Source organism: Lepidochelys kempii, chromosome 6 (genome assembly GCF_965140265.1).
Source record: "Lepidochelys kempii isolate rLepKem1 chromosome 6, rLepKem1.hap2, whole genome shotgun sequence".
In the NCBI taxonomy this organism is placed as follows: domain Eukaryota; kingdom Metazoa; phylum Chordata; order Testudines; family Cheloniidae; genus Lepidochelys; species Lepidochelys kempii.
This window is the reverse complement of record NC_133261.1, coordinates 35,731,093-35,757,415: the sequence shown is the minus strand read 5'-3', so window position 1 is coordinate 35,757,415 and position 26,323 is coordinate 35,731,093. Positions and strand designations below refer to the sequence as shown.

At 41.5% G+C, this 26,323-nt stretch overlaps 1 protein-coding gene across 5 annotated transcripts in view; it reads right to left on the bottom strand.

Moving 5' to 3' along the window:
• Positions 1–26,323, bottom strand: part of ZNF143 (zinc finger protein 143) — a 71,912-nt gene that overhangs the window by 29,530 nt on the left and 16,059 nt on the right. For all 5 annotated transcript variants that reach the window (XM_073347546.1, XM_073347543.1, XM_073347542.1 and 2 more), the window contains 8 exons: positions 25,591–25,683; positions 25,157–25,240; positions 24,835–24,915; positions 21,167–21,363; positions 19,985–20,059; positions 11,661–11,780; positions 9,591–9,666; positions 6,415–6,540 (listed from right to left, as the gene is read on the bottom strand). In XM_073347546.1, coding sequence (XP_073203647.1) covers positions 6,415–6,540; positions 9,591–9,666; positions 11,661–11,780; positions 19,985–20,059; positions 21,167–21,363; positions 24,835–24,915; positions 25,157–25,240; positions 25,591–25,683 — 852 coding nt within the window. The remainder of the gene's footprint in view (positions 1–6,414; positions 6,541–9,590; positions 9,667–11,660; positions 11,781–19,984; positions 20,060–21,166; positions 21,364–24,834; positions 24,916–25,156; positions 25,241–25,590; positions 25,684–26,323) is intronic.

Sequence of the window (26,323 nt, the reverse complement as noted above, 5' to 3'; positions counted from 1 at the left end):
CCTGAGACAGACGTTAACTCCCAGGAAACTTCAGAGCAGTTAGCTGTTTGGCAGAGGAAACTGTAAGTAATTCTTTAAAACAGCAGTTCTAGAAAAATTTGTCAGTTTCCTGCCAAAAGGATGTATGTGTGTGTTTTAAATGTGCATGTCGCAATGTAGTGTTGCCATGGTTTCTACAATCCTTCCTTGAACACCGCACATCAGATTACAGGTAGAAAAGAACGGAGTTGGAGCCAGACCTGCCCAGCACCAGTGTTTTCTTAAAGTCAGTTTTTTTTAGTGTAAGTGTAAAGAATGCCTGCAGGAATGTCACACAACTGGTTTGTGAACCCAGCCCTTTGTGTTTCTAATTTAACTGTTACAAAACAGACCAGTTTCCAGGTGGCTGGAAGATGGCTATTTCAAAAGGCGGAGAGCAGGGTCTGCTGGGTTAGCTAGTCTACCTCAGTCTAGTTTAAAGAGGGTTACAATAACAAACAAAGCAGGTCAGAACTGTTTTCTAGAGCAAGTCCTGCTCTCCTCCCCAGTACCAGAAACCATTATTAATTCCTGGATATATGCCCTTCCAGATGACCATCTCTCAACTACTAGTTTTCAACCAGGCTAGGAAGGTCAGGGAAGGCCCCTGTGTAAGTGGAGAAACCATTCTGGCAGCAATAAGTGGGCCTGGGGGAAAACTGGCAATGAGGAAGAGGGAGAAACAGGTTGAGGTAGTTTGGGGCGTGAGTTGCAGTAAGACTGGTACAGCAACCCCCTATCCTTTCATGTATTTATACCTGCTCCTGTATTTTCATTCCATGCATTCAATGAAGTGGGTTCATGCCCATGAAAGCTTATGCCCAAATAAATCTGTTAGTCTCTAAGGTGCCACAAGGACTCCTCGTTGTTTTTAGTAAGACTTCAGTAACTCAGACAGAGGTTATGGGTGTATTATAGCAGTGGGTGGGTGAGGTTCTGTGGTCTGTGATTTGCAAAGGTCAGAATAGATTATCACAGTGGTCCCTCTTGACATTAAAGTCTACGAGTCTCATCAGGGAGAAGGAAAAGAAAAGGCTCAGCATTTATAGGGAGGGTTCCTGTCTATATAGATTTTTATACCACACTCATTAAACACTTTTCAGTAGTACGTTAAGCCACATAGCTACACATCTGTCACGTTGTTTGTTCTCTCATCCCCTCCACAGAGGGAGAAGCACTTGCAGTGAAGTGTCTTGTTTAGATAATGTGTGTCTTTATTTATTTTTAATAAAAATATACCTGGTGCTATGTGTTTATATTAGAGAAGGCAAAGTCAAAGAAATGTCCCTTGGACTTGGAGTGTATTGATTAGATTTGTGATCTTCCTTAGTTTCTAGGGGAGTTCATTCCAGTGTCTTGGATCACCCCGGGAGAAAATTCCGTCTCACACACAGAAGAGCTTTACTCTTACTGTTGAGAGTTCCACTGGGCCAGAGGAGGAGAACTGTCCATCATGATCTTCATCCCAGAGCTTTAGAAGATCTTTTGGGTAACCTGGAACCAGGCCAAGGAATACTTTGAAGACCTTGAACTTGATTCAAGATTCGATGTGAAGCCAATAGAGAGAGTCAAGGACAGGTTTGAGATGTTCCAGGTAGCCTGTGATTTTGAGGAGATGCGCTATAGCATTCTGTACTAACTGGAGTTTCCTAAGTGCTGAAGGCTTCATGCCTAGATATATAACCAAAACCATTGCTGTACTCCAGACGAGAGGGGAAGGCATGAATAACTGAGGCTAGGTCTTAGTCGGCCAGGATGGGATGGAGTTTCGTAGCCAGACAGAGATGGTAGAAAGCATTACTCGTGGATGCTGCTATGTCAGAATTCAGCAACAGTGAGGAATCGAAGAGTACTCCTACACTACAGACTAACCTGACCAATTGTGGATGTGCATCTTCAACCCATGGAGACTACACCGGGGTTATAAGCTTTTCAAAATACTCCCCTCTGCCTTGCTCAGGTTCAGCTTCAGCCAACTGTTCTTCGTCCAAGAACTGATCTCATCCAACCACTGGGCCATCTTGGTAGAAGTAGTGTGGTTGTATGTGGTAAAGGATAGGTAGAAATGTGTATCATCTGCATATTGTTGGCACTTGAGTCTATGTCATCTAACCAGTTCACTTACTAGTTGCATGTAGATGTCAAAAAGTACCAGATAGTAAACTGATCCTTGTGAAACTCCACAAGTGAGGGTCTAGTGATGGCGCTGCAGTTTCCTATCACTACTCACTGGAAACATCCTTCCAGAGATGACTCAAGCCATTTTTGTGCCTTATCCTGGACCCATGTCACCCCTCTAAGGCGAGACAGCAGAATGTCATGGTCAACAGTGTCAAATACTGCAGAGAAGTCCAGCAGATTGAGAATGGATGCCTATCCATTGAAAGGAGGAGATTATCCATCGTGCCAATAAAGCAGTTTCGGTTCTGTGCCCTGCCCTGAATACAGACTGTGCTGGGTCAGAACATTAGGGTCAGTTAAATGAGCATCGTCAGCCTTTTGCTAGCTCTTCTCTGAACTTGCTTAATTATGGGAGGTTTGATGCAGGATGGTAACTGACTAGCACTTGAGTATCCAGGGTAGGTTTCTTCAGGTGTTGGTCAAACTATTGGGTGTTTGAAGGAGCAAGGGAAGATCCCTTCTCTAAATGAGGCATTGGCTATTTCAGTCAGAAGCGGCACCAGTTGTTCACAACTCTCTTTCACAAGCAAGAAGGGCATGGGTCAGAGTCACAAGTCTTGCGTCGAGTCTCCTTTAGGGTATACAAAACTTCTTCATTGAATGTACTGAACTCTGGAAATGCAGGTGGGATGTTGGTTGGTGAGCGGAGGTGGAGCAGATGCATGCTGTTTGAGACGGCTTCTCAAAATGATCTTTTCAGCAAAGTGGCACTCTTTGCAGTATTTGGTGCTAGGCTCTGTTGCAGGTTGGCATTCAGGACTGATGAAGAGGTTTACCACAATGGATAGCTCTTTGGGGTGGGATTTAGCAGCTTCAACAGAGGTCTTGGCCTGTAACACAGCCACAGCATAAGCTTTGAGGAATTTTTTTTTTTCATGCTATCTGAATCAGGCTTTGTTTTCCACTATCGGCACTCACGTTTCCACCTCTTCTTTCTTCATCCAAAACAGAGTGTCAGAAAACCAAGATCTGTATGGGTGATGGGGAGAAGGGGACCAACAGGGAGCCAGCACAGCAGTGGCTGAGGCCACTATGGAATGGCAATGACTCACCAGGTCCTCAACTCCTCATTCAGCATGTGGGGTACTGTTGTCCTTTAGAAAGCTCTGGAATTTGTTGGTGTCCATGAGTCTTCATGGTTGAATCAGGGTCACTGGTCTTTCTTGTTGTGTGGGCAATGGAAAGTCTGAGACCACTGCCCTAATCATACAACAATCAGTCCAAAATAATGACTAGGTTGTGATGTTCTGTATCCTAACATAGAGCCTGAAGATCAGGTCCAGGATGTGACTGGATTTGTCGATGGAACCAGAGATGACCTGTGAACACCTTCGGGAGGGAAGTGAGGAGATGAGTTTCTGGTCTTTTGTATCTGTGGCCTTGTTTAAATCTCCCAGGATGACAAGTCTGGAGTATCTCTCCACCATCTCTGGCAAGGTATCAGTGAACTCTCTTGTGAACCCTTTAGTGGTCTGTAAGTAACCTAGATTTTATGCTCATCTTTGGCTCTGGTTTCTACTGTGAGATGAATGAATTCAGATGAAGTGGTCTTACCTGAGGCACCTCTCTTGCATTTCAGGTTTGCAGAAAAAATGAATGCAGTACTACCTGCCTTTTTGTGCTATCTAGGTCTGTGACATATTGAGAAACCTGGGGGAGTGAAGTGCACCAACACAAGGCTTGTGGAATCATCCTTCCCGGTTTTGGTGATGCAGACTATGTCAGGTGCCTCATCACTCATGAGGGCATGTGTTTTTTGTTGTTAGCAGCAGATCTTGCATTGATCAATATCAGCTTTAGTTCGTAATGCCAATCAGGGCTGAGGGCCTCTGGCATGGTCTACGGAAGAGAACTGCACTGTGCAACTTGCACTGGTTCAGTGCATCCACATTAGTCATCCTGTTTTGGGTGCATCACTCGGTTTATCCACAAACAGAACTCACTGCAACTATTGCTGAGCCTGTGGACTGTTGCATCTATTCATAATTCCTGGCGCAGCATCCAATATCTATGGCAGAGGTTCCCAAACTATGGTCCCTTGACCATTGATGGACTGTGAAAGACTTGCTGGTGGTCTGTGAAGAGCTGGCTGGTTACATGGTGCTGGCTCAATTCCTTAGTTGCAGCTGCTAACTTGCATTAAAATACGTAACATTCTTTACTAATATGACTTTTCTATGTAAGCAAATGCTGTAATTGTCAAATATATGTGATTGCAAGAATGAGAGGAGGGACAATCCACAGGACAATTTTTCTATTAAGATGAGGTCCATCCTATGAAAAATTTAGAGAGCCCTAATCTATGGTATCTAAATGTGTATTTGTCTGCACTGTGTAATGACTGCATTAATATGGTTCAGTTCTCAACAAAGATCTACACAGGAGCTGGGAGGAGAAGGTGACGAACACTTGTATGCCCTCATACAGATATCATTGTGAAGAATCACAAGTATCTCCTGGCCCACTGGCAGATTGACTTTGGATCTGGAAGCCCAGAAAGATGTAGTGATTTTATTCTTTCAACAGTTTTTATAATTGTTGTTTGCCTGTGCTTTGATTCTCTTTTCTGGATCTGAAGTACAACTAAAGGTTTCCTTCCCTCTCTCTTTTTTTAGCCTCTAAAATCCAGAGATGTGAGCGGTAAAGGCCAGGGTCTGAAGGAAGGATGTCCTCCATGTGGTCCAACAAGCCCCCCATTATTCCATCCCATCTAATAAACTGGGGGCCCACTCTTCTATCACTCTTCAACGGTATTTGGTTGGAGGAAGAAGAACAAGGAGGTGCTGGAGCACTATCATGAGGTATTTAATGGCACTAGAGGTTGAGTAGGGGTTAGGTGGTTATCCTGGTTGTGTATTTTTAAATTTATGTCCCTTTTTCAGATCTCAGGAGTGAAGGTGACATTCCATAGATGTACAGACTGTCATGGATTCATAGATATTTAGGTCAGAAGGGACGATTATGATCATGTAGTCTGACCTCCTGCACAATGCAGGCCACAGAATTTCACGCACTCACTCCTGCAAAAAACCTCTCACTTATGTCTGTGCTATTGAAGTCCTCAAATCGTGGTTTAAAGACTTCAAGGAGCAGAGAATCCTCCAGCAAGTGACCCAAGCCCCATGCTACAGAGGAAGGCGAAAAACCTCCAGGGCCTCTTCCAATCTGCCCTGGAGGAAAATTCCTTCCCGACCCCAAATATGGCGATCAGCTAAACCCTGAGCATATGGGCAAGATTCATCAGCCAGATACTACAGAAAATTCTTTCCTGGGTAACTCAGATCCTACCCCATCTAATATCCCATCACAGGCCATTGGGCCTATTTACCATGAATATTTAATTACCAAAACCATGTTATCCCATCATACCATCTCCTCCATAAACTTACCGAGTTTAATCTTAATCCAACGACTATTATAGTAAGTGGATGGTGTGTGTAAAGTGCTTACATGCTGCTGCTAATAAGGGATTTTTGTTCTTTTTATTTTTTAAGTGATCCACCACTGCATGGAAGACACCAAAAGATTTTATTTTTTATACAACTGAAAAGTTTTAATAAAAAGTATTTTTGCTGTTTTTCTGCATGACCTTGTTGTGTCCTTCCCTGCTGCTCTAAGGGTGTGGGGAAAACAGAAAGAGCCAAGACAAGCTGAGTACCACAGTTCTTGGACCTGCACACAGCTGGTTGGCAAGGTATTTGACAGCTAGCTCTGAAATGACAAAACTGTCACTGGAGGATGAGTAGCAGCACTGAGAGTTGGCTCTGGGAGGAGTAATTGCTCTGTTGCAGCTGCAATTCTAGTAACTTTTATCCACAGTAGCACTGCAAAGGTGCAGACGGACTCAGTCAGTGTAGGATTCAATGGTGATGCACCTGGTTCAAAGATAGTGCAACTGCAGTAGCAGTGTGAAGGCCTATGCACAGTTCCCAAAAAAACTGTATGTTGAGATGAGGAGCATTACTATTGTGCTAAGGACTTGCAACGGTGTTTGCAATACTAAAATACTATTTTATCATGTAGGCTTCAAAGGGGACTTTTGAGAGCAGTTGTGCGCTAAGGCAGAGTATACTTATTCTGATTTCACAACTACAAGTCACTCAAAGCGAAGGGTTAAATTCCTTCTATAGTGTCTCTAACTAAATAGATTTTAATTTAAAACAAAGAACCAAGAAAGCAGAGAGAAAGAGCGACCATTGTAAAGACTCCTTGTACCTGTGTGGGTTCTGATATGTTTCTGCAGGTCTCCAGAAGTCTTGAATGACTTGGTGCAGTTCTCCTCTGTACACCGATAGGGCTTCTCTCCAGTATGGGTTCGGACATGGCTTTTTAACCCATAACCTGAAGACAATTTAAAAAAAAAAACAAACCAAAATCTTAGATGTTACAATACTGCCATAGAAATATATCTAATACTCCAAATGTATCTGGTCACAAGAACTGTGCTCGTCAGTCCAGTTATGAAGTCCTCTGACCAATCAGTAACAAAAATCAGTTCTTCTATTCATCTCACTCTCCAAACATATCACTGATCACATAACCAGAGCAACAAAGCACTGCTTGCATTTTAGAAATCCTCTTTCACATTACTTATGAAAAACGTACTTTTTCTAATTTTTCTCCTTTTCCTTACAATGGGACAAATTCTGGTGATTGTACCAAAGTGGTCAAACCTTTGCTCAAGCTTCTGTAAAAGAAAAAAAAAGGTCCAGAACAATCTGTGCTTTCTCTCACTTAGCAGCTATTCTCATCATAATAGTTTCAGACAGAGCCCAATCCTGCTCCCACTGAATTCAGACACACAGCTGGCACGTGGCTCCCATTTATTTATTGGCTTCTTATTCTACAAACAACTATTCTGAGTTATAAAATTGCACCCATCAGTCAAGCCTCCGGGTGCTATTTCATTTTTTTAGAAACACATTATGCAATAACCATAGACAATCTCCCCTTCTAAGGCAAATATCAAGAGCAATAATCCTGTGATAAATAACAATACTGAGAAATTTAAGGGCCTGATCCAGAGGCCACTGAACTCAATGGGAAGACATCCCCCCCTTGAGGAGGCTCATTCACTTCAGTGGGCTTTGGATTAGGCCCTAAAGGGACTGCCTTGTGCTGTGCCCTGAAGGGACAACAAAATGGAGGTTTTGGTGAAGTGAGAAGGTGAGGGCTAGTTTCTGAGCAAAGGATCCTCCACTGAGAGCATCCTATCTCTAGTCCCCTAGAAAAATGCAGCACCAAAGAACCCAGAAAAAGTTGCTGAAGACAGACTAACATGCATCTTTCCTGGCCCCACAGTGATACACACATTTCTACTAAACAAAGGCTATGGATTTTCAGAATGTGGTTCCTGATTTAACTTTACAATGTGCTGTTGCTATATCTCCGTAACAGTTGAAGTTTTGATTAAAAAACACTATTTGAAAACATGAAGTGCGTCTACCAAGTTAGCCAATCCCCTAACTTGTGTTCTTTCTTACTTCTACAACACAAACACAGCCTCAGAATCCAACTCAGAAAAGCTACTACTATTAAATCCAGGTCATTTAATCCTTGAAGATGCATTTAAACATCTGCAGGGTTTGCCAGGCTCAACTGGTACAATAACTGATCAAAAATACACTTAGACATTAATAGGAAAATAAAAGGTAATGTATTTGTCCTTCTGTCTGTTGCAATGGTATGCAGCGGGGGTGGCCAAACTGCGTCTTGCAAGCCACATGCGGCTCTTGCATAGTTAAAGTGCAGCTCGCAGAACCCCGCACATTCTCCGCCTACCAGACTGGCAGGGAGAGTTCAGGGCTTCTGCCCTGCAGTGGGGGGAAGGGCTTCTGCCTGAGATGACAGGTGGCTGCTGAGAGTGGGAGGACAAAATTTAAAGGTTCAGCCTCCCCAACAGCTTGAGTCACCATCCCCAGGCACATCCCCCCCTCTTACCCTCAGCAGCCCCTCCCTGCAGCTCCCAGGTGTTAGCTCCCCATGGAGAGGCAGCTGCAAACAGCTGGGAGCTACAGGGACAAGCAGCAGCAAAAGCAGTGGCACTCCCTGCAGTTCCTAGCTGTTTGCTGCTGCTTCTCCGCATGGTCGCAGCTCCCAATTTGCCAGCTCCAGCAGCTGCCGTGCAGGGAGAAGGCCTGGCTACACCATAAGACCGAGTGGGGTCAGCAAACCCTGGCAAAAATCAGGTGTGGGACGGGGAGGGAATGTGATCCCACATGCCCTACCCCACGCATTACCTCTGGCTTCTGCCCCAACTCAGGGCTTCAGCCCCACGGGGCACACCTGCCAGGGCTCAGGGCTTCAACAGGAGTGGGACTTCAGCCCCAAGCAATGAGAGGCACCTCCCATGGGGCTAAAAGCCAGAAACCCCCGCTCCTGGCAAGGCTAAAGCCCTGAGCCCCAACAGGTGCTTCTCACGGGACTGAAGCCCCGAGTTCCGACAGATGCGCCCCAGCTCTCGAACTTCTGAAGATTGTCATTTGTGGCTGAGAGGGTCAGTAAATTTGGCCACCCTTGTACTATAATCTTAAAATTGCTTTACAAACACTGTGCAACTAAATTTATGTGAAGTCACTGAAGTGCAGTTGTTTTTGTGTTGGCCTTTCAGCCCAGTATTGCTTATATTAGTATGCCTACAAAGAAACCAGGCTTTTTATATTACAATGGAAGGAGTTCTTCATGCAATCTTCTTAATCTTTCAAGTTTCAGGGGTTTTTTTAACCCTATCTCTTTGTTTCTGTGTATTACAATCATATTCAAAAACCAAGAAAAGAACATTTTAAAACAGCCACTGCTTGTTTTACTATCCTCCATATTTTACTTACTCATCTCATCACTCCATTTTACAAGATCAAATGAAATGTCATGCATAAATGGACTAGTCTGTATGAGCTGTTAAATTCACTTACTTTATGAGAAATGTCACTGCTTGATGCGACGGTGAAAAAGAACCAGATCAAGCACACAGCTTGACACCGATCAAAATTTTTTTTTCAACTGGGGATCAGAGGCTCAGATATCCTTGTCTGCAGCCAGCAAGTTGAGCCTTTTTATTTTCACCTTATTTAATTCATGAAACTTATTCCACATTAATAGATTTTTCTGTCCATAGTGTAGAAACTGACAATAGGATGCTAGATTACACATTTTCTTCTGTATCTCTTTGTTTCATTATGTTTCTGCTTCAATAACACTCAAAATACTCTTTTCCATAAGCCTCATTCCATCTTTACTAAGCTATGTTAGCTGAAAATATGCCCACTTCTCATAAATGGACTGAAATCTAGCCTTTCTGCATAGCAGTTTAAAAACTGCATTACCAAAAACATGTCTTATAAGGAAACAGACAGGCCCTAGCAAACAGGAGAAAACACTCCCCAAAACATTACCTGTTGCAAATGCTTTGCCACAACCAGGATGTTCACACTGATATGGTCGATCTCCTGTGTGCGACCTTTCATGCACCTGTTAAAAAGACATCCACCACATTGATATAATACAGTATTTTGTCCGCTTTCTCGAATATAAAAACTATTTCATTGTCAAAAATTATATGTTTAGTCTCTCTTCTTGGAAGTCACTGCTTAAGAAGTGTTCTTTTTTTCAACAATAATAATGATTTTTTAAAAATAGGATAATAATGTGTTCTGGAAAAGTAGTAATGTCTCTGTTTTCAGGATCTGACCTGATGCCCTGATCAGTTTTATTGAAACAGGTGATTTGTCCTATTTTTGTAAAGAAGCAGAAGAGACAACTGAAAGGGTCACCAAACAGCTAAACTGGCAAAATTGACAGTAGTCTGGCTGTGTGCATGTGTGTCTCAAGGGCTACACTCCACCCTGATAGGGTTGCCAGTCCACTTTTCAACTGGAATGCCTGGTTGAAAAGGGACTCTGGCAGCTCCGGTCAGCACTGCTGACCAGGCCATTAAAAGTCCAGTCAGCGGCACAGTGGGACTAAGGCAGACTCCCTGCATTCCCTGACTCTACGCATCTCCCGGAAGCAGCTGGCATGTCTGGCTCCTAGGCGCAGGGTCAGCCACAGGAGCTCCGCGGGCCGCCCCCACCCCGAGCGCTGGCTTTGCAGCTCCGACTGGCCGCATCGCCTGGCTGGAGCCTGTACCCCAACCCCCTGCCCCAGGTCAGAACCCAATCCCACACCCTAACTCCCTCCCGGAGACCGCACCCCCACCTCCTGCCCCCCTCTCACACCCAAACTCCCTCCCAGAGCCTGTACACCACATCCCCTCCCACACCCCAGCCCCAAACCCCTCATCCCCAGCCGCACCCCCTCCTGCACCCCAATGCCCTGCCCCAGCCCTAAGCCCCCTCCTGCACCCTGAACTCCTTATTTCTGGCCCCACCCCAGTGCCCGCACCCCCAGCTGGAGCCCTCACCCCCTCCCGTATCCCAACCTCAGGCCCCAGCTCAGTGAAAGTGAGGGAGGGTGTAGGAGAGGGAGCGACAGAGGGAAGGAGTATGGAGTGAGCAGGGGGCGTGGTCTAGGAGAAGGGGTATGGGCAGAGCTTCGGGGCAAGGGTGTTTGGTTTTGTGCAATTATAAAGTTGGCAACCCTTCACTCCAATCTTCCCTCAATCCCTATGACGCCTCCCAGTGATCCTTCCCCTGCTGCATGAGACATTTAGCCAGTACTCCACCACTGGATTAGATCCACATGGAGTGAGAGACTGATTCTAGACTGCACTATCATTGGAAAGGTTGCACCCTCCCCCATCTGCAAGCGACTAACCTAGTTGGCATCTGTACTTCTCTACGTTCCATGTACCAGAGCTAAGCACGGGATTGAAAAAGGGAACCAGGGAGCAAGTAGAAAAACAAGAACTGTTCCAACTTTTCAACTTTGAATATTTGATCGCTCTAAAGAACTAAAGATCACAATACAGCAATATGAGAATTCATATGATAGAGCAGAGCTTCCCATTGTATATAAACATAGAAATTAAAATTTAATTGTAGCATCTCCAGGCTACTGCTGATGGTGGCTATCTTGATGAAAAAAGTGACATACTTTGTGATACTTGCAATATAGGAACCTTACACATCTACATTCATTCTGCTTTGAAAATCCGAAGATTGACAACCTTTACATTCAACCTTTTTTCCTGCTGGTCTTCCCAGTTCTCAGCTGTGATGTATTTGTTTAATTCATGTTTTCTGGCAGCGTTTCCCAAAGTGTGGCGTGTATTTGGCTGGCCCACTGATAACAGTCCATTACCTGTTAAACTTTCTAAAAAGGGCCTCATCGCAGAACACTAAGCATGACAGTTTGGAGAAACTGGGGCATCTAGAACATCCTATTGATGGAGATTTCAGTGTACTCAACTTAGGATAAAAAGAATGCTCTTGTGTCTGACTTCTTGTATGTTTCCATTACCTTTGTCCATGTAATTGTGTAACCAAAGAATGCCTGCAAGCCACTGACCCTCATTCTGCAATTACCTTAAGATGGTGAGCTGTTGTGTACAATTTTCCACAGCCATCATATTCACAGCGAAAAGCCTTCTCTCCACTTGGCTGAGATTTAGCTGTCACTCTTGTTCCATGTCCTTGCAAGACAATCTAGGATAAAACAAATATGACAACATGGAAATCATTTAAGACGTTTATAACCAATTAGACAAAAATCAGATTTTCAAAATAAGAAATAATGAGAGTTAATCCTAGTTGATGTCTTTTGACTCAGTCCACCCTGCCATTTGCTGTGTTTGCTGATTCTCCTCCTGAAGCTTGTCTTCCTTCCAACCTACTCTCCCTAATGTCCCTTAAGTTTCATTTCCTTCTCCCGTTCTTGTCTTCATGCCTTCTTCAATGCAGCTCCTGCAATTGGAATTTCCTCTCAAACTGGTCTACCAAGCAACTTTATTTCTCTTTATTAAAATCTTTCCTTAAAACACAATTCTTCTGTGAGGCTTTTTAATAATAACCCCCCAAATAATTAATATAGACTTAAAAACAAACGATTTTTTTAAAAAAAAGCATTTCTGGCTTGAAGATTAGACCTTGAGCCTCTATGCCTGCATATTTGGACTGTGTAATCTATGTTTTGGTTAGATTATCGATTCCTCAGGGTAGGAACGGTCTTTTTATAGGTTTATATGGGGCTGAGAATACTACCAGGGCTCAATAAATAAGAAACAATTATTCAAAAGTTAAGAGTAACATTGCACTTCAGTCTGCAAAATTTTGGCCAACAGAATTTTGTTGTGAAAGGAGGAAACAAAACACAGAAGCCTGTGAAGTTAATTTATTTTCAGCTAATAAATGACAATGGCATAAATGAATAATCAAAAAACAGTGAAAAGAAAGTTAACATGAAAAGTGAGTCCAGAAAGAATGTAAATAATCTAGTGGAAGTGAATGGGTTAGACTATAACACTTGTCCAAACTCATAGGAAAGGTGCTAAAGGAAGTGCTTCTCTGAACACATTCAGATGCCGTGCTTCCTACTTTCTACTCTGAAAGTGCCTGCTATCTCTAAATTACAATACAATGTATATGCAACTGCAGACACTTGTAACTTTTATTTTTAATATTAATCAGCAACAGAAGCAACTCCCAATTTACCTTTTTAAAATAAAATATTAAATATCAGGTCAGGACAGTCCAATTAGGATTTACTTTTTTTTAAAAAAGGTTTACGTCACCAAATATTAACTCATATGGTTTATTTTTTAAATTATTAGTATTTCAGAGAAAACACGGCTCTAAATATTCCCCGGCAATATTTGCAACCCAATGGAACAATGCACTGCACTGGTACATAAAAACTAGAACATAAAATAGATTTGAAATCCATTATAAACAAAAGCAAAACTAACTAATCTGTCTTCCTTGTCCAAATTGAAAATGCAAAAAGTAAACAAATCAGGTTAATTGGAAAGAGTAAATTATATTGTTAAAATTATTTCATTTTAATCATTTAAGGTACTAATATTAACAAATGTAAGGGAATATTTTTGTTAAATATTATTTTTATTCTGACAGTGTCCCTTTAAAGTCTAAAATCAGTGTTTCCTTGGGAGAAGTATTACTGAAATACACAGCTGGGTTTAAGTTTCCGTTTTCAAAATGCTGGTGATAAAGGGCTATTTTATCTTTACCATCATGAAATAAGATTCTCTGCTTGCAACACAGATTACAAGTAACAGAACACACGGGACATCAAAATTAATCCAATCTTTTGAGCCAATAACTCACTAATTTTAAGTACTAAACTTACTACCACCAGAAAAATAGCTATATAATAACCAATCTAATGGCTCAAAAAGGTGCCGCATTGGACAACTAATGCCCATGATTACCTTTATTGTTTAGCTGAGGATTTCAATGTATCATTCCTCTAATAAACATGCAGACACCAACCTGAATCTAAATGAAATCATGGTCAAGTGACTAGTGATTTTGGGGTGCCTCAACTAGAGACACCTCAAAGAGGCCTGATTTTTAGAGTGGATACTCAGCACTTTCTGAAAATCAGGTCTCATTCTGGGTCGGAGTATGCTGCGCCCTGGCTCTCCTCAGCTGCCATATGTTTCTTTGGGAATCAAAGCCAACCTGTACAAAGTTACAGCAGACTCCAAGTTGCTGTGTGTTGTGGCTGGGTGGGAGAATCAATTTTCTTCTTAATGTAGTTGCCATTGAGGGCCACAGGTTAGACACCACATCCACAGACCATCTGAAAATATTGGTGCCAGGAAACTACCAGGCTGGGGACTCACCAATTTTTACTACTACTAAGTATAACTAAAATTAATGAGGGGCCTTCAGAAAGTGAAAAATAAATTGTTTTCAACATTTTGTCTCTCAAGCAAGTTTGCTATTGGAAACCTGCTACTCTGCTACCCTGCTATGGCCTCCTCGCTGAAGAAATTCTGGTGATGAAATGGGAAAGCATCATTCAGCTGACTGTACACGGCTACTAATGATCAAACAGAACTGTAGCATACTAATTTGTCCTTGACTGTTGAAACAGAGGGCCCATACCAGCATCCATGAAATCCTGAACAGTAGAGTTTAGAGTGACTGATAGCATGATTTAATCTAGGCTGTCTCCCCTAAGTTACAGAGTAAAATTTCTTTCTGTGAAGGAATTTTCATACCTTGGGGATAAAATTACTTAAAATTTGGTCCCAGCTCTCTGACACCATTGTGGCATGTGAGATGTGGGCTTCCAGTGCCTTTGGTATGCAGACAACGTCCAGTTTTAAATCTTAATCTTGTCTGATTTAGCTTTCCAAAGAGCTTATAACCAGAATATTCGGAGGACATCATCAAATATTAAGAAAAGGAGTAGTTTTCCTGTCTTTCATGGGTGGAGACACAAATTTCACTTTGTTAGGAAATTCTCCACCCCATCTAAATCATGTCCTCATTAGCCAGGAGCGGCAGGAATTACAGAGATTTTCTTTGATGTAGGAAGACAGACTTTTTATTGGTTTTTTTAATTACCTTTTTTGTTTGTGGAACTTTAAAGTAAAGAAGCAACTCTGTTCTTTCCTTGTCTTATTCTATTTCTTTACAAAAAGACCCTGTGAAGAGAAAGACCGTCATACCCACTTATGTTTAAGAGATTGAGACTCCTGACCCTTCTCCGGGCCTAGCTTCAGAAATTGCATCCAAGTTTTCCCACTAGAACCTCTCAGGGAAGACTTCCCTTTTGGAAAGATTTTTAAACTTTAAGTGGTACTATGAACTCAATGAAACAATCTTATTTTCAAAAGGAATAGAAATTTTACATTGCTCCTTAAAGGGTTGATTTGGATCAAGGCCTCCTTTGCTGCTCCCTTGCCCAAATCTGTGAGACAAGTGGGGGGCACTTGGTAGAAGAATGAAATGCTACCAAGGAGACCGAAGAGAGCGTCTGGAGGCATATACCCAGTATGTCTCTCTAAGGAAAAGAACAGCCACTTCATAACCTTTTGTGAGATAACTGGAAGCTGAAAAACTAGATGTAGAATTGCTTAACCCAGAGGTTCTCAAACTTCATTGCACCACGACCCCTTTCTGACAACAAAATTTACTACACGACCCCAGGAGGGGGGACCAAAGCCTGACCCCGTCCTGGGTGGGGGGGCCAAAGCCCAAGTCTCACCACCCCAGGCAGGGGGACCAAAGCTGATGCCCAAGGGCTACAGCCCCAGGCAGGGGGCCTGTAACTGAGCCCCACAGCCCAGGGCTGATGTCCTCGGGCTCCAGCTTTAGCCCCGGAAGGTGGGGCTCGGGCTTTGGCCCCGGCCCCAGCAAGTCTAAGCCAGCTGTGACAATCCCATTAAAACAGGGTTGCAACCACTTTGGGGTCCCGACCCACAGTTTGAGAACTGCTGTCTTAACCCCTTACTGCTGTGTCCTCAAACCAAGAGTCAGCCTATAAACCCAAATCAGAAACCCAAGAGAATTTTTTTTAATCTAGCAGTTTTCAGGAGAAAAACTTTGAAGACGATAGTGGGTGGGGGGAAAGGAGGTTACTTAACTGTAACTGGAGGGTCTTCCAGATACGTGGTCCCTATTTGTATTCTACATGTGGGTACGCATGCACACCATGCTCTCCTGACTCTGGAGATTTTTAGGAAGCAGTATCCATTGGTCCCCACATGAGCGGTTGTTCTCTTCATGCTCTGAACTGAGGGCATAAGGGGCAGTGCAGACTGGCGCCTCTCCAGTTCCTTCTCCTACTACAAATCTAGTAATATCCGCAGCAGAGGGAAAGAAAGGCAGGTAATGGAATACAAATATGGACTATACATCTAAAACACCCTCGAGTAACCTCCTTTTCTTCTTTGAGTGATGGCCCCTGTATGTATTCCACCTGAGAGATGAGTAAGCAGTAGTCATACCGGAAGTGGGTGCAAGGTCACAGAAGTGATGGCTGAATGTAATATTGCTGTCTCCACAGCTGAATCTGTAGTTGATGACTGGCTGAAGCGTAATGTCTTGTAAAGATGTGGAAGGAGCTTCAGGTAATTGGTCTACATATCTCTAGTAGAGGTACATCTCTTACAGATAAAGAAGAGATTGCTTACACTCTGGTGGAATGACCCTCACCCTCTCTTGGGGAGGTATGTGAGCTAGTTTCATAGCAAAGGAGAATGCAGCCAGAGATCCATTTAGAAAGACTCTGAGCATGTATATCTTGACCTCTCTGCTATGGTAACAAAAAGTCTAGATGTCTTTCTATGAGCTTTTGTAAATAAAAGGCCAGTGCTCTTTGGACATCAAGAGAATGAAGACATCTCTTCTCAGCAAACACATGGGAAAGAAAAAAAAATGGTAAGGGGATGGTTTGACTCTCGTGAAATTCTGAAATTACGTTAGTGATGAATTTCAGGTGGGGGTGAAAAAAAAAAGACCTTTTCTTTATGAAAGATAGTATATGGTGGGTCTGCCATGAGCCCTCCCAGCTCACTGACTCTTCTGGCTGATGTGATGGTGACTACAAAGGCAACTTTCATTGAGAGAGGGGTCATGGTCCATGTGGCTAAAGGTTCAGGAGGAGGTCTGGTGAGAGATGAAAGAATAACATTGAGGTCCCATTGAGGTCTTGGCTTCACCAGTCGTGGGAAGGATTTAAGAAGTCCCTTACGGAATCTATTTGTCATGGGATGAATGAAGAGGATACAGTCGTTGATAGGAGAATGAAAAGCACTGATTGCTGCTAAATGACTCTGTAAGGAGCTAACAGAGAGACCCAAGCCTTAAGGATAAGTAGATATTCTAGAATAGCAAGGATCCCAGTGCTAGGGAATTCTGCACAACTAGTAGTTATGCTGCAGAAAGAGTTACTTGATGTCTGATATATCAATTCCAGAGGTTGACTGTCTCTGCGCACAGAGGAAAGGATATTGTTCCTCCCTGCTTTTTTATATTTAGAAGACAGTTAACACACTGTCTGACATTATCTGGATATGTCATGACTGAATGAGTGGGAGGAAAGTGTTGCAGACCCAACAGACCACTGTTAATTCCAATAAACTGATATGCAACCTGAATTCCCGAAGGGTCCAGTTGCCTTGTGCAGTATGATAGTTCATATGACCTCCCCCATGTAAGAGGGAACTATCTGTAATGATACTCACCTCAGGTGTAGGTGTGAGGAAAGGAGTCCCCACTTGAACTTTCTCCGGCTTTGTCCACCTGCTAGAATCTTGGATGGAACTATTAATTGGGACTGACGTTGATTTTTTCTGGTGAGTAGATGGACTGAAGCAAGGTATGCAGATAATGGAGATGGAGCCTGGCAAATGGCATCAGGTGTGCACATGAGGAAAAGGCAAGTCTAACTGAAGTCCATGGGTGACCTGTTTTATGAGATTGCCCATGGCATGGAATCTTTCGACTGGTAGCTAGGATTTTGCTCTCATTGAGTCTAAGGTTTCTTCTAAGAAGTTTGAGGACCTTGTGGATGGTCAAAGAGGACTTTTTGTGATTGGTAAAAATTCCCAGGGAATGTAGCATACAGAGGAGGAATTGAGTTGGCAACTGGGCCTTGTATGGTCTGCCTGTAAAAAGCCAGTGAGTCACAAAAGCCACAAATGAGGGATCCATACTCTTTCTGGTCACTTTCTCCTGCTAAGGAGGTTTACTCTGGCAAAATCTACAGAACACAGGTGTAAGGACTGTCCTGACCTTGAAGGAGAGGAGGGATCTCTTTTCTGGGGGGCATCCTTGGAAGAAGATGATTTGTCTCTATGCTTGTAAGAGTTTCCTTTACTCTCAAGAGAAGCCTTCTCCTTTGTCTTGGAAGTCTTAGCCTCGACTCCTGAGCTCCTGCACTGCCTGTTGACTGAGGCTGATGTACAGGGGGGTCTCCCCGACCCAGATCTGAGTGGAGTCTCCTGGCTTTCTCCATCAGATGTTTTCTAAGTCTTAGCTCTTCATCATCATGAGTTCTGGGAGGGAAGGAGCAGCAAATCCTGTACTTCACTGAGATGTGAGCCTCACCTAGGCAGTAATAGCAGAGTTGGTGTATGTTGCTCACTAAAAAGTAGCGGGGACAAGAAACGTAATTTTTGAACTCCAGGACTCTGGACATAATCCCAACTCCTCAGGAAGGATTTCCTGGGGACAGTGAAAAACAACTAACTAACCACACTAGTACTTAAAACTAAAAGAGTTAAATACTAAAACTATTTAAAAATATATTTACATATAGACACAATTGAAGAAGAAACTGGATGAAGGTTCCAACTCAGGCCATGTGGCAGTAACAAGGAACTGGAGAGATGCCAGTTCCCTTATACCCTCGGTTCACAGTGAGAACAACAACTGCGTGTGTGTGGACCAATGGACACTGCTTATTAAAAATATCTGAACTAAAGATGCATCAGGCAAGGTATTTCCAATAGAGACAGGGAAGTGTATCATTATACAAGGCACTGGTGATACCTCATCTGGAATACCATGTGCAAGTCTGGTCCCCCATGTTTAAGAAAGAAGAATTCAAACTGGAACAGGTGCAAAGAAGGATTACTAGGATCATCCAAGGAATGGAAACCCTACCTTATGAGAGGAGACTCAAAGAGTTTGGCTTGTTTAGCCTAACCAATAAAAGGCTGAGATATGATTGCTCTCTATAAATTCATCAGAGGGATAAATATCAGGGAATTATTTAAGTTCAGTGTCAAAGCTGATGCAAGAACCAAGGGATATAAACTGGCCATCAGTAAGTTTAGGCTTGAATTTAGATGAAGGTTTTTAACTATCAGAAGAGCGAAGTAACAGCCTTCCAAGGGGAGTAGAAGGGGTAAAAACCTAACTGGCTTCAAGACTGAGCTTGATAAATGTATCGAGGGTATCGTATGATGAGACTGCCTACAACAGCATGTAGCTGATCTTCCACTGCTAGTAGCAAATATCTCCAGTGGCTGGTGATGGGACACTAGATGGGAAAGGCTCTGACTTACTACAGATAATTCTTTCCCAGGTGTCTGGTTGGTAGGTTTTGCCCACATGTTCAGAGGCTAACTGATCATCATGTTTGGGGTCAGGAAGGAATTTTCCCCCAGGTCAGAAAGGCAGAGATCAAGGAGGAAGGGGGGGGCTGCCTTCCTCTGCAGCATGGGGCACAGGTCACTTGCAGGTTTAAACTAGTGTAAATGGTGGATTCTCTGTAACTTGAAGTCTTTAAATTATGATTTGAGGACTTCAGTAGCTCAGCCAGAGATTATGGGTTTGTTACAGGAGTGGATGGGAGAGGTTCTATGGCCTGCAATGTGCAGGAGTTCAGTCTAGATCAGGGGCTCCGAAACTATGGGCCACAGCCAAAAGCTGGGATATAATACAGTCCCAGGTGGCCTGCCATGGGCAGAGTTGTGGGGGCATTGTCTCCCCAAACTGTATACATTGGCGGAGTGGCAGCTGGTGATGGTGGTTAATTGTAAAAGTTTTTTAAATCCCGTGAATTATTCTTCTATAAAGGGAGAAATGGAGCCTGCCATCTGCACAGGTTTGGAGTCAGAGAACTCCTGATAGGCAGCCCAAGGTCCTGGCTCAGAGCTAAATATTTGGCGCATGAGTGCTGAACAATTTGTAGAGTGGGGGTTCTGACAGCCATTGAATAAACTGTAAACCCTGTATATAATGGAAACCACTTCAAGCCAGGGCATGCTGCAGTACCCCCACACCGCTAGTTCAAGTGCCTATGATTCGGCACGCTTCCAGCTGTTATGAGGAAGGTGAACACTTGCACTGTAAAGACGGTTGGGCATAGAAGAGACAGAGAAAATAAAAATCCAGTGGATCCAATTATATTGTATAGTGTTACGTACCTGCATTTTTTTCTCTTGTTCATTTTCACCTATCATTCCTGAGCTACTAACACTTTCATTTCCATCAATAGACACCTGAAAATAATATGAAAGAAAAAAAATTAAAATTATATACCAGTTGCTTTTCTTCAGTGAATAATGCAGAAGTGAAAGGACTCAGCTTCTGAGGGCGCACACTCATTCATAGCTCTGTTACTCCATCATCTTGAAACATGGCTACCATATGGTATATTAGCTCTTAAAAAATGTAAAATCCTCCCCATGTTATAACAAAAGCCTTGTATAACTACCACAGTGCTGAACTTCTTAAGGTTGTATTCAATTAAGGAGGGAGAGCAAGGACCAAATTTGTCCCGGATTTAACTACAGTGACTTCAAGAGCTAGTTTGGTCACCAATTACTTCAATTAAGCTAAAATCAGGGATGAATTTGGTTCTAAATCTTTCTTCTAACCAAACATTTCTAGCATTGTTCTGTGCATGGAGTTCCTGAAACTATTAGTAAAGGGGACATGATGGCAAATTTAAAAGTATAGAGCCAGACCATGCCCTTACAATGGCCCCTTTGAGCTGTTCCAACAGCACAAATAGACAGTAAAACCAGCTTAACTAGACAGCAAAGGATTCCTCCAATGTGGGAGAATCCACCATAACCATTTCTACACTATCCCCAAAGCTCCTGGCTCAGAAGCATTCTTACCCTAACCCTTTCAACAGCTAGCTCATGACTTCATCTCGTCTCAACCACTGCAATTCCTTTTTCTATAATCCTCCTACATCCAATGCCTTGTAAACTTCAGGGAGTTCCTACTCTCCATTACCTTCACTGGTTTCCAAACCACCTTTTAAATTATTCAAAATAACCCTTGTGGTTTTCCATATATTTGCTTCTACTATACCCCTCTGATTTTCTATCCACTTACACATTTGCTATCTCACTCTGCACTTTCAGTATTTAACTTCATGATCCCTACCTTCAACTCTACACAGTTTGAAGTTACATCTTTTATTTGTGATGCCTTGTCTATTAGGAATTCATCCTTTTCCATCTTCCATGCTTCTAACTAATTCCTCTAATTAATTCTCATCATCTATTTCTTAGTTTACAAGATCTCTGTGTAAAATGTATTGTGATGCTATATATTAAAGAAACTACATACAGATAAAATGTATTATAATGTACCTTAGCTGCATACTGCTCCAAAGCACTGATGGTATCTGGATCAATTGTAGCATCTCCCGTATGAAGGCCTGCTACTGTGCCATCAGCTTGAATAGCTAAGATGGTATCTGACTGTGGCATTTGAACTGTATGATGAATGTAAGCAGTGGTTCCATCTTCCAGCTGGACTGCCTGTAATGCACTCTGGTCATAACTGTCTAAGAAATAATATTAAAAACACTGTTAAGACAGGGAATGAATATCAGAGTCTGCATTTCTCCAATATAAAGGCATCACATATGTGAAATTATCAATACACATTAAAATGCTACTGATGAGTACAATAGTTTAGAAAATTGCTATCAATACCACAGGTTGAATTTGTTGTAAATGATTACTTACCCCAAAATACTTCTATTTCTGTCCGCTTATAAACAGCATTACAATTACAATTACAGCCTAGCTCTTACTTACAAAGTATTACACCATACACTTTGAAATTTCTACTCTCTAGTGATCAATTAATTGTTGATACTCTCTGTTTTAGGATTTGTATACCTGCTTCCTTTACACTAAGAACCCAAGCATCCTTTCAACGGCTAAAGCAATGTTTTGCCATTACTTTAATTTTACATAAAGGTTTAAACACTTTGCATATGGCATTGTTTACAGAAACGAGTAATCTGTGGGAACCTAATAAGCAACCACAACAATAATTTCAATATTAAGATCATATAAAGATGTAGGGCTTGAAACATTTACCCAATATCTACTAGCCTGAGGAGTAAGTCTTCCAATCAGGGTGAAAATACCTGTGCTGTCACTCCCCTCAAAACCTTTGTGACACACAGTCCCATTGGTGATTCACTACTCTGTGTCAGCAACTCTTGATAGGCCTGACATACTCACTACACCTAACATTGCTGTGATGACATATACCCAAACATCATCATGTAATACATCACTGGAAAACTAATAACTCACTGATTATTAATATTCTTGTCTGATGTACAGAGTTATAAATATGTGCCTGAATTATGTTTTTAAAAGGCGTTTGGCAATCAATGCATAAACACTGTCTGCCATAGATAAAGAAATGTGTATTTGCTTGTCTGACCTGCCTGGTCACCAGGCAGAGACAATGAAGGCACATTTATATAAAAGGTAAAAAAGGCCATCAAACTAACGAGTGGGGAGATAGCTTCTTAAATATAAAGACAGCGGGGTCTGAACCTCAAATATAAGCAGTTGAATCAGCTGATTGTATACAATATTACTGTATTATACAAATGTATTGAGTAAGAGCTTTTATGAAAGCCTGTGACACACTAGTGATTAATATCAATGTAAAATGTATGCATTAACACTATATAACAAATTATAGATACTCACTGTTCTTATGCTTTCAAGTCTGTGACCACACACAGGGAGAAACAGGTTTTCTCCCAGATAGAGGGAAGGCAGCTACCTATTTGTCTCCAATGTAAATTAAGTAGTGTGGAATAAAAACAATGGAAGCTCAATTTACATACAAATCAGCAGGGGAATGGAAACTGTACCCCTGGAAAGCCTTCCTGCTTTGTGAAGCAGGGCCAATGAAATTTAGGAAGATAGCATGGTGTCTAAATCCCAGCAGGACTTACTTTCCAAAGAATACATTTCAAAGGTTAACTGGACTATAAAAGGAAAGGGGGAAAGAACCCCATAGGTCCATCACTTGGCGGATTCAAGGGGCCTGAGCTCTTGAAATCACAGAATCTTGAGTCCTTCAAGCAAGAGGGCTGAAGTCTCTGGGAACTGAATATTGGTGACAAACCTGCTTAGGCAAGGATTAAAAGTTAATTTTAGAAAGTACCTGTCCCTGAAGTGTATTTTTACTTTTGTTTGTTTGTAACCATTTCTGTCTTTATTTCTTATACTTGGTATCATTAAACCTATGACTTTTTGTTTAATAAACTTGTTTGACTTTTACTTTAAATCAATTCTATGAAATAAGAGCATTTGTCAAACTGCAGTGAAATTAATGAACTGCTGTTTATTCTCTTTACAGCAGCAACAAACTTAACTTCTGTGAGTGTTCCAGAAGAGAGCTGGACACTGCAGGGAGATGTCTCGGGGAAATTCAGGAGTTGGGGTTCACTTTTACTTGTAAGGCAAAGTTTGGACTGGCAGAGTCCTGAGGAGTTTGCTGGCAAGGCAGACAAGCTGGTGTGGCAGGAGAATTGTCACATAGCTTAGCAGTAGCAAAACTCTCACTTGCTGAGGCTCAGAAGAGTAACTCAGTAACTCACAATTCTGGGAGCCTCAGCAAATTATCACACGGAGACAGTTTTGGGTAAATTTGGGACTGGGTGGGTATTTGGATCACTGCAAAAATAACTGGGTGATGGAAGCCAGGGTGTGACCTGCACGCTTGTAACACTGGCTATTGGTGTCAGGGCTGTGAGCCACAGTACCACAGCACTGAAAGCATGCAGAGTTACAGGGCAGGTTGTGTCATAACCCCTCACTGGTCTGGGTTAAAATATCATACCCGCACTGCAATTTAAATGAATAAAAGTACTGCATACTATGTACTATATGCAAATCACACAATTAACTAACTTTCACCTTATGAAGTGTACCAGATTCAGGGTTTTTAGTAGAAAAATGAAACTAGCAAGACTCTATTGTTTATGGTTTTCCCAAGATACACCAGAGTGAAAACTGACCAGATGCACGGCTATCTTCCTATCCACACACTCAAGAAGCCAGCAAAACATCAGTTTATACTCAGTCCATATTTTTTTCTTCACAACCATAAGGTCTAGAAATAATCACTCTCCTGTGTCAGATTTGGAAAGTATATGGATACAGAAAGGTACGACTTCTAATGTGACAATGAAGGAGAAGGAAGATCATATATTGTCCAAGTCCTTTAGTGAAGTACACCCGTACCGGTATGACATTATTTTTCCCTTCTTTCGAAGGCCAATCTAAGGCTCAATTTAAAATAAAATAAATGTGCATACTTGACTGTCAGCTAAGGTGTTCTTTGTGTGTTACATTGATAGGTCTTCCAAAAAGTATCAAATCTCACTCACAGAGTATTTAAAGGTTTCAGAGTAACAGCTGTGTTAGTCTGTATTCGCAAAAAGAAAAGGAGTACTTGTGGCACCTTAGAGACTAACCAATTTATTTGAGCATAAGCTTTCGTGAAGTGAGCTGTAGCTCACGGAAGCTTATGCTCAAATAAATTGGTTAGTCTCTAAGGTGCCACAAGTACTCCTTTTCTTTTAGAGTATTTAAAATATCCCTAGAGCTCAAAAATCTCATTCAAGTTATGTCTGCTTTTTTCTGGTTTCCTTTTTTCATTTCCAGGTCCAGTCTTTCTTGAAATTCATACAAGGGTTTAAATTCTCTAGAAGTACCATGACTGTTTCTAAGTTAAGATTCTAGGATAGCACACAGAAATGCCCAGCAATCTTCTGATCCAGCCATTTACTACTACATTCTGAATGAGGAAATCGAACCACTCTCAACTCAGCTGTTTTCAGATGTTCCTATTTAAATGCAACAAGTATTTACAATAAGAATACTTGTAAATATGGTCATAATCTAAACATATTGTCAGAAGTGGTACTCTAGAAGAGAAATTACAATTAAATTGTTTCATAATATAATGAATCACACTTCAAAATGCAGTTTACCTTTTGAAGCGTGATGAATAAATGCAGTCGTTCCATCTTCCAGCTGAACTGCCTGTCCATCTTCCAGGCGCAGACTGTCCCCTGTTTGGGGAAGGGAGGGTGGAGAGCATAACTTTAGGCATCACCAATCATAAATGTATTTGATTTAATGTTTTAACAGATTAGAAACCACAGTCACTAAAAATATTAACCTTCAAATAATAAAAGTATATGTATTGGACATCTGAAATTATTGTAACAATGTTTTATTGGTTCTAACTATACTATATTATACCAGTGCAGTCAATATTTAAAAACATACTCATGGATGTAATATACTTACTACTTTTTGGCATGGATACATGTTGAACATAGGCAGCAGAGCCATCTTCTAGTTGAATGACCTGGCCATCCATTAATTTACCATCTGGAATACATTATATTTATGTAAAATATCCTATATGACATGTTACATTTTAAACCATACCATTGAAACTCTCTGGAATAAAGTATTTCATAGAACAAAAGTATTAACCACAGTATTAGGATGTGTAAAGTGCTTTGAGATCCTGGGATAAAAAACACTAAATTGGGACCAGATCCCCATTGTACTGGGTACTATACAAACAAGCAAATAAATACACTGAATACTCTGAAGCACTTGGCATTGGCCACTTTCAGAAGACAGGATATTGGACTAGATGGACCTTTGCTCTGATCCAGTATGGCCGTACTTATGTACAGTGAAGAATTATTGATTTTTAGTCAGGCACATACCTTTAGAATTGTGCTGTATGTAAGCAGTGGAGCCATCAGCAAGCGTAACTGCCTGCAAACTTACACCTTCCATGTTTTCTAAATTGTCACCATCTATTGGGGGAAAAAGTTTATTTACAATATTGCCAACTCCATACGCTCTAAAATTGTGAGTCAAGCCCCAAAAAATCACGGGATGGACTTAAAAGCTTTGTATTAGCCTTTTGATTTTGAACCTTTAGGATATACTGAGGTCACATTGTTAAGTTTTTATCCATAAGCATGAGAACTAAAATGTTTTATTTTAAATAAAAGCTAAAATTCTCATGAAATAAAATGGCCTGAGAACTGGGGCTTTAAGAAAAACACCTAATATTGAAGACTCAACAAAATCATGAGAAATGGCAGTATTACATGCACGTAATGTAAATCATTGTTCTGTGCACCATCAGTCATTAACACATAAAAGACCATTTTGAATAAAATATAGTAATTAGACAAAAGCTTTTATTCTTTTATAAATATTAAGCATGGCCAAGAAAGCATCAACATGTTAATATCAATCCTAAAACACCATTCTTTCTGTAAAACTGAGTCTATTTTGTACATCATTTACATATAAATTGAAATTACATAATCCAAAATAGTAATGCTGTATTTTAATTTGATTGGAATCAGATTTTATACTACAAACACAACTGTTATTTTAATTAAGCAATCATTTCATTTCAGAATTAAATCAAATTTCAGATTA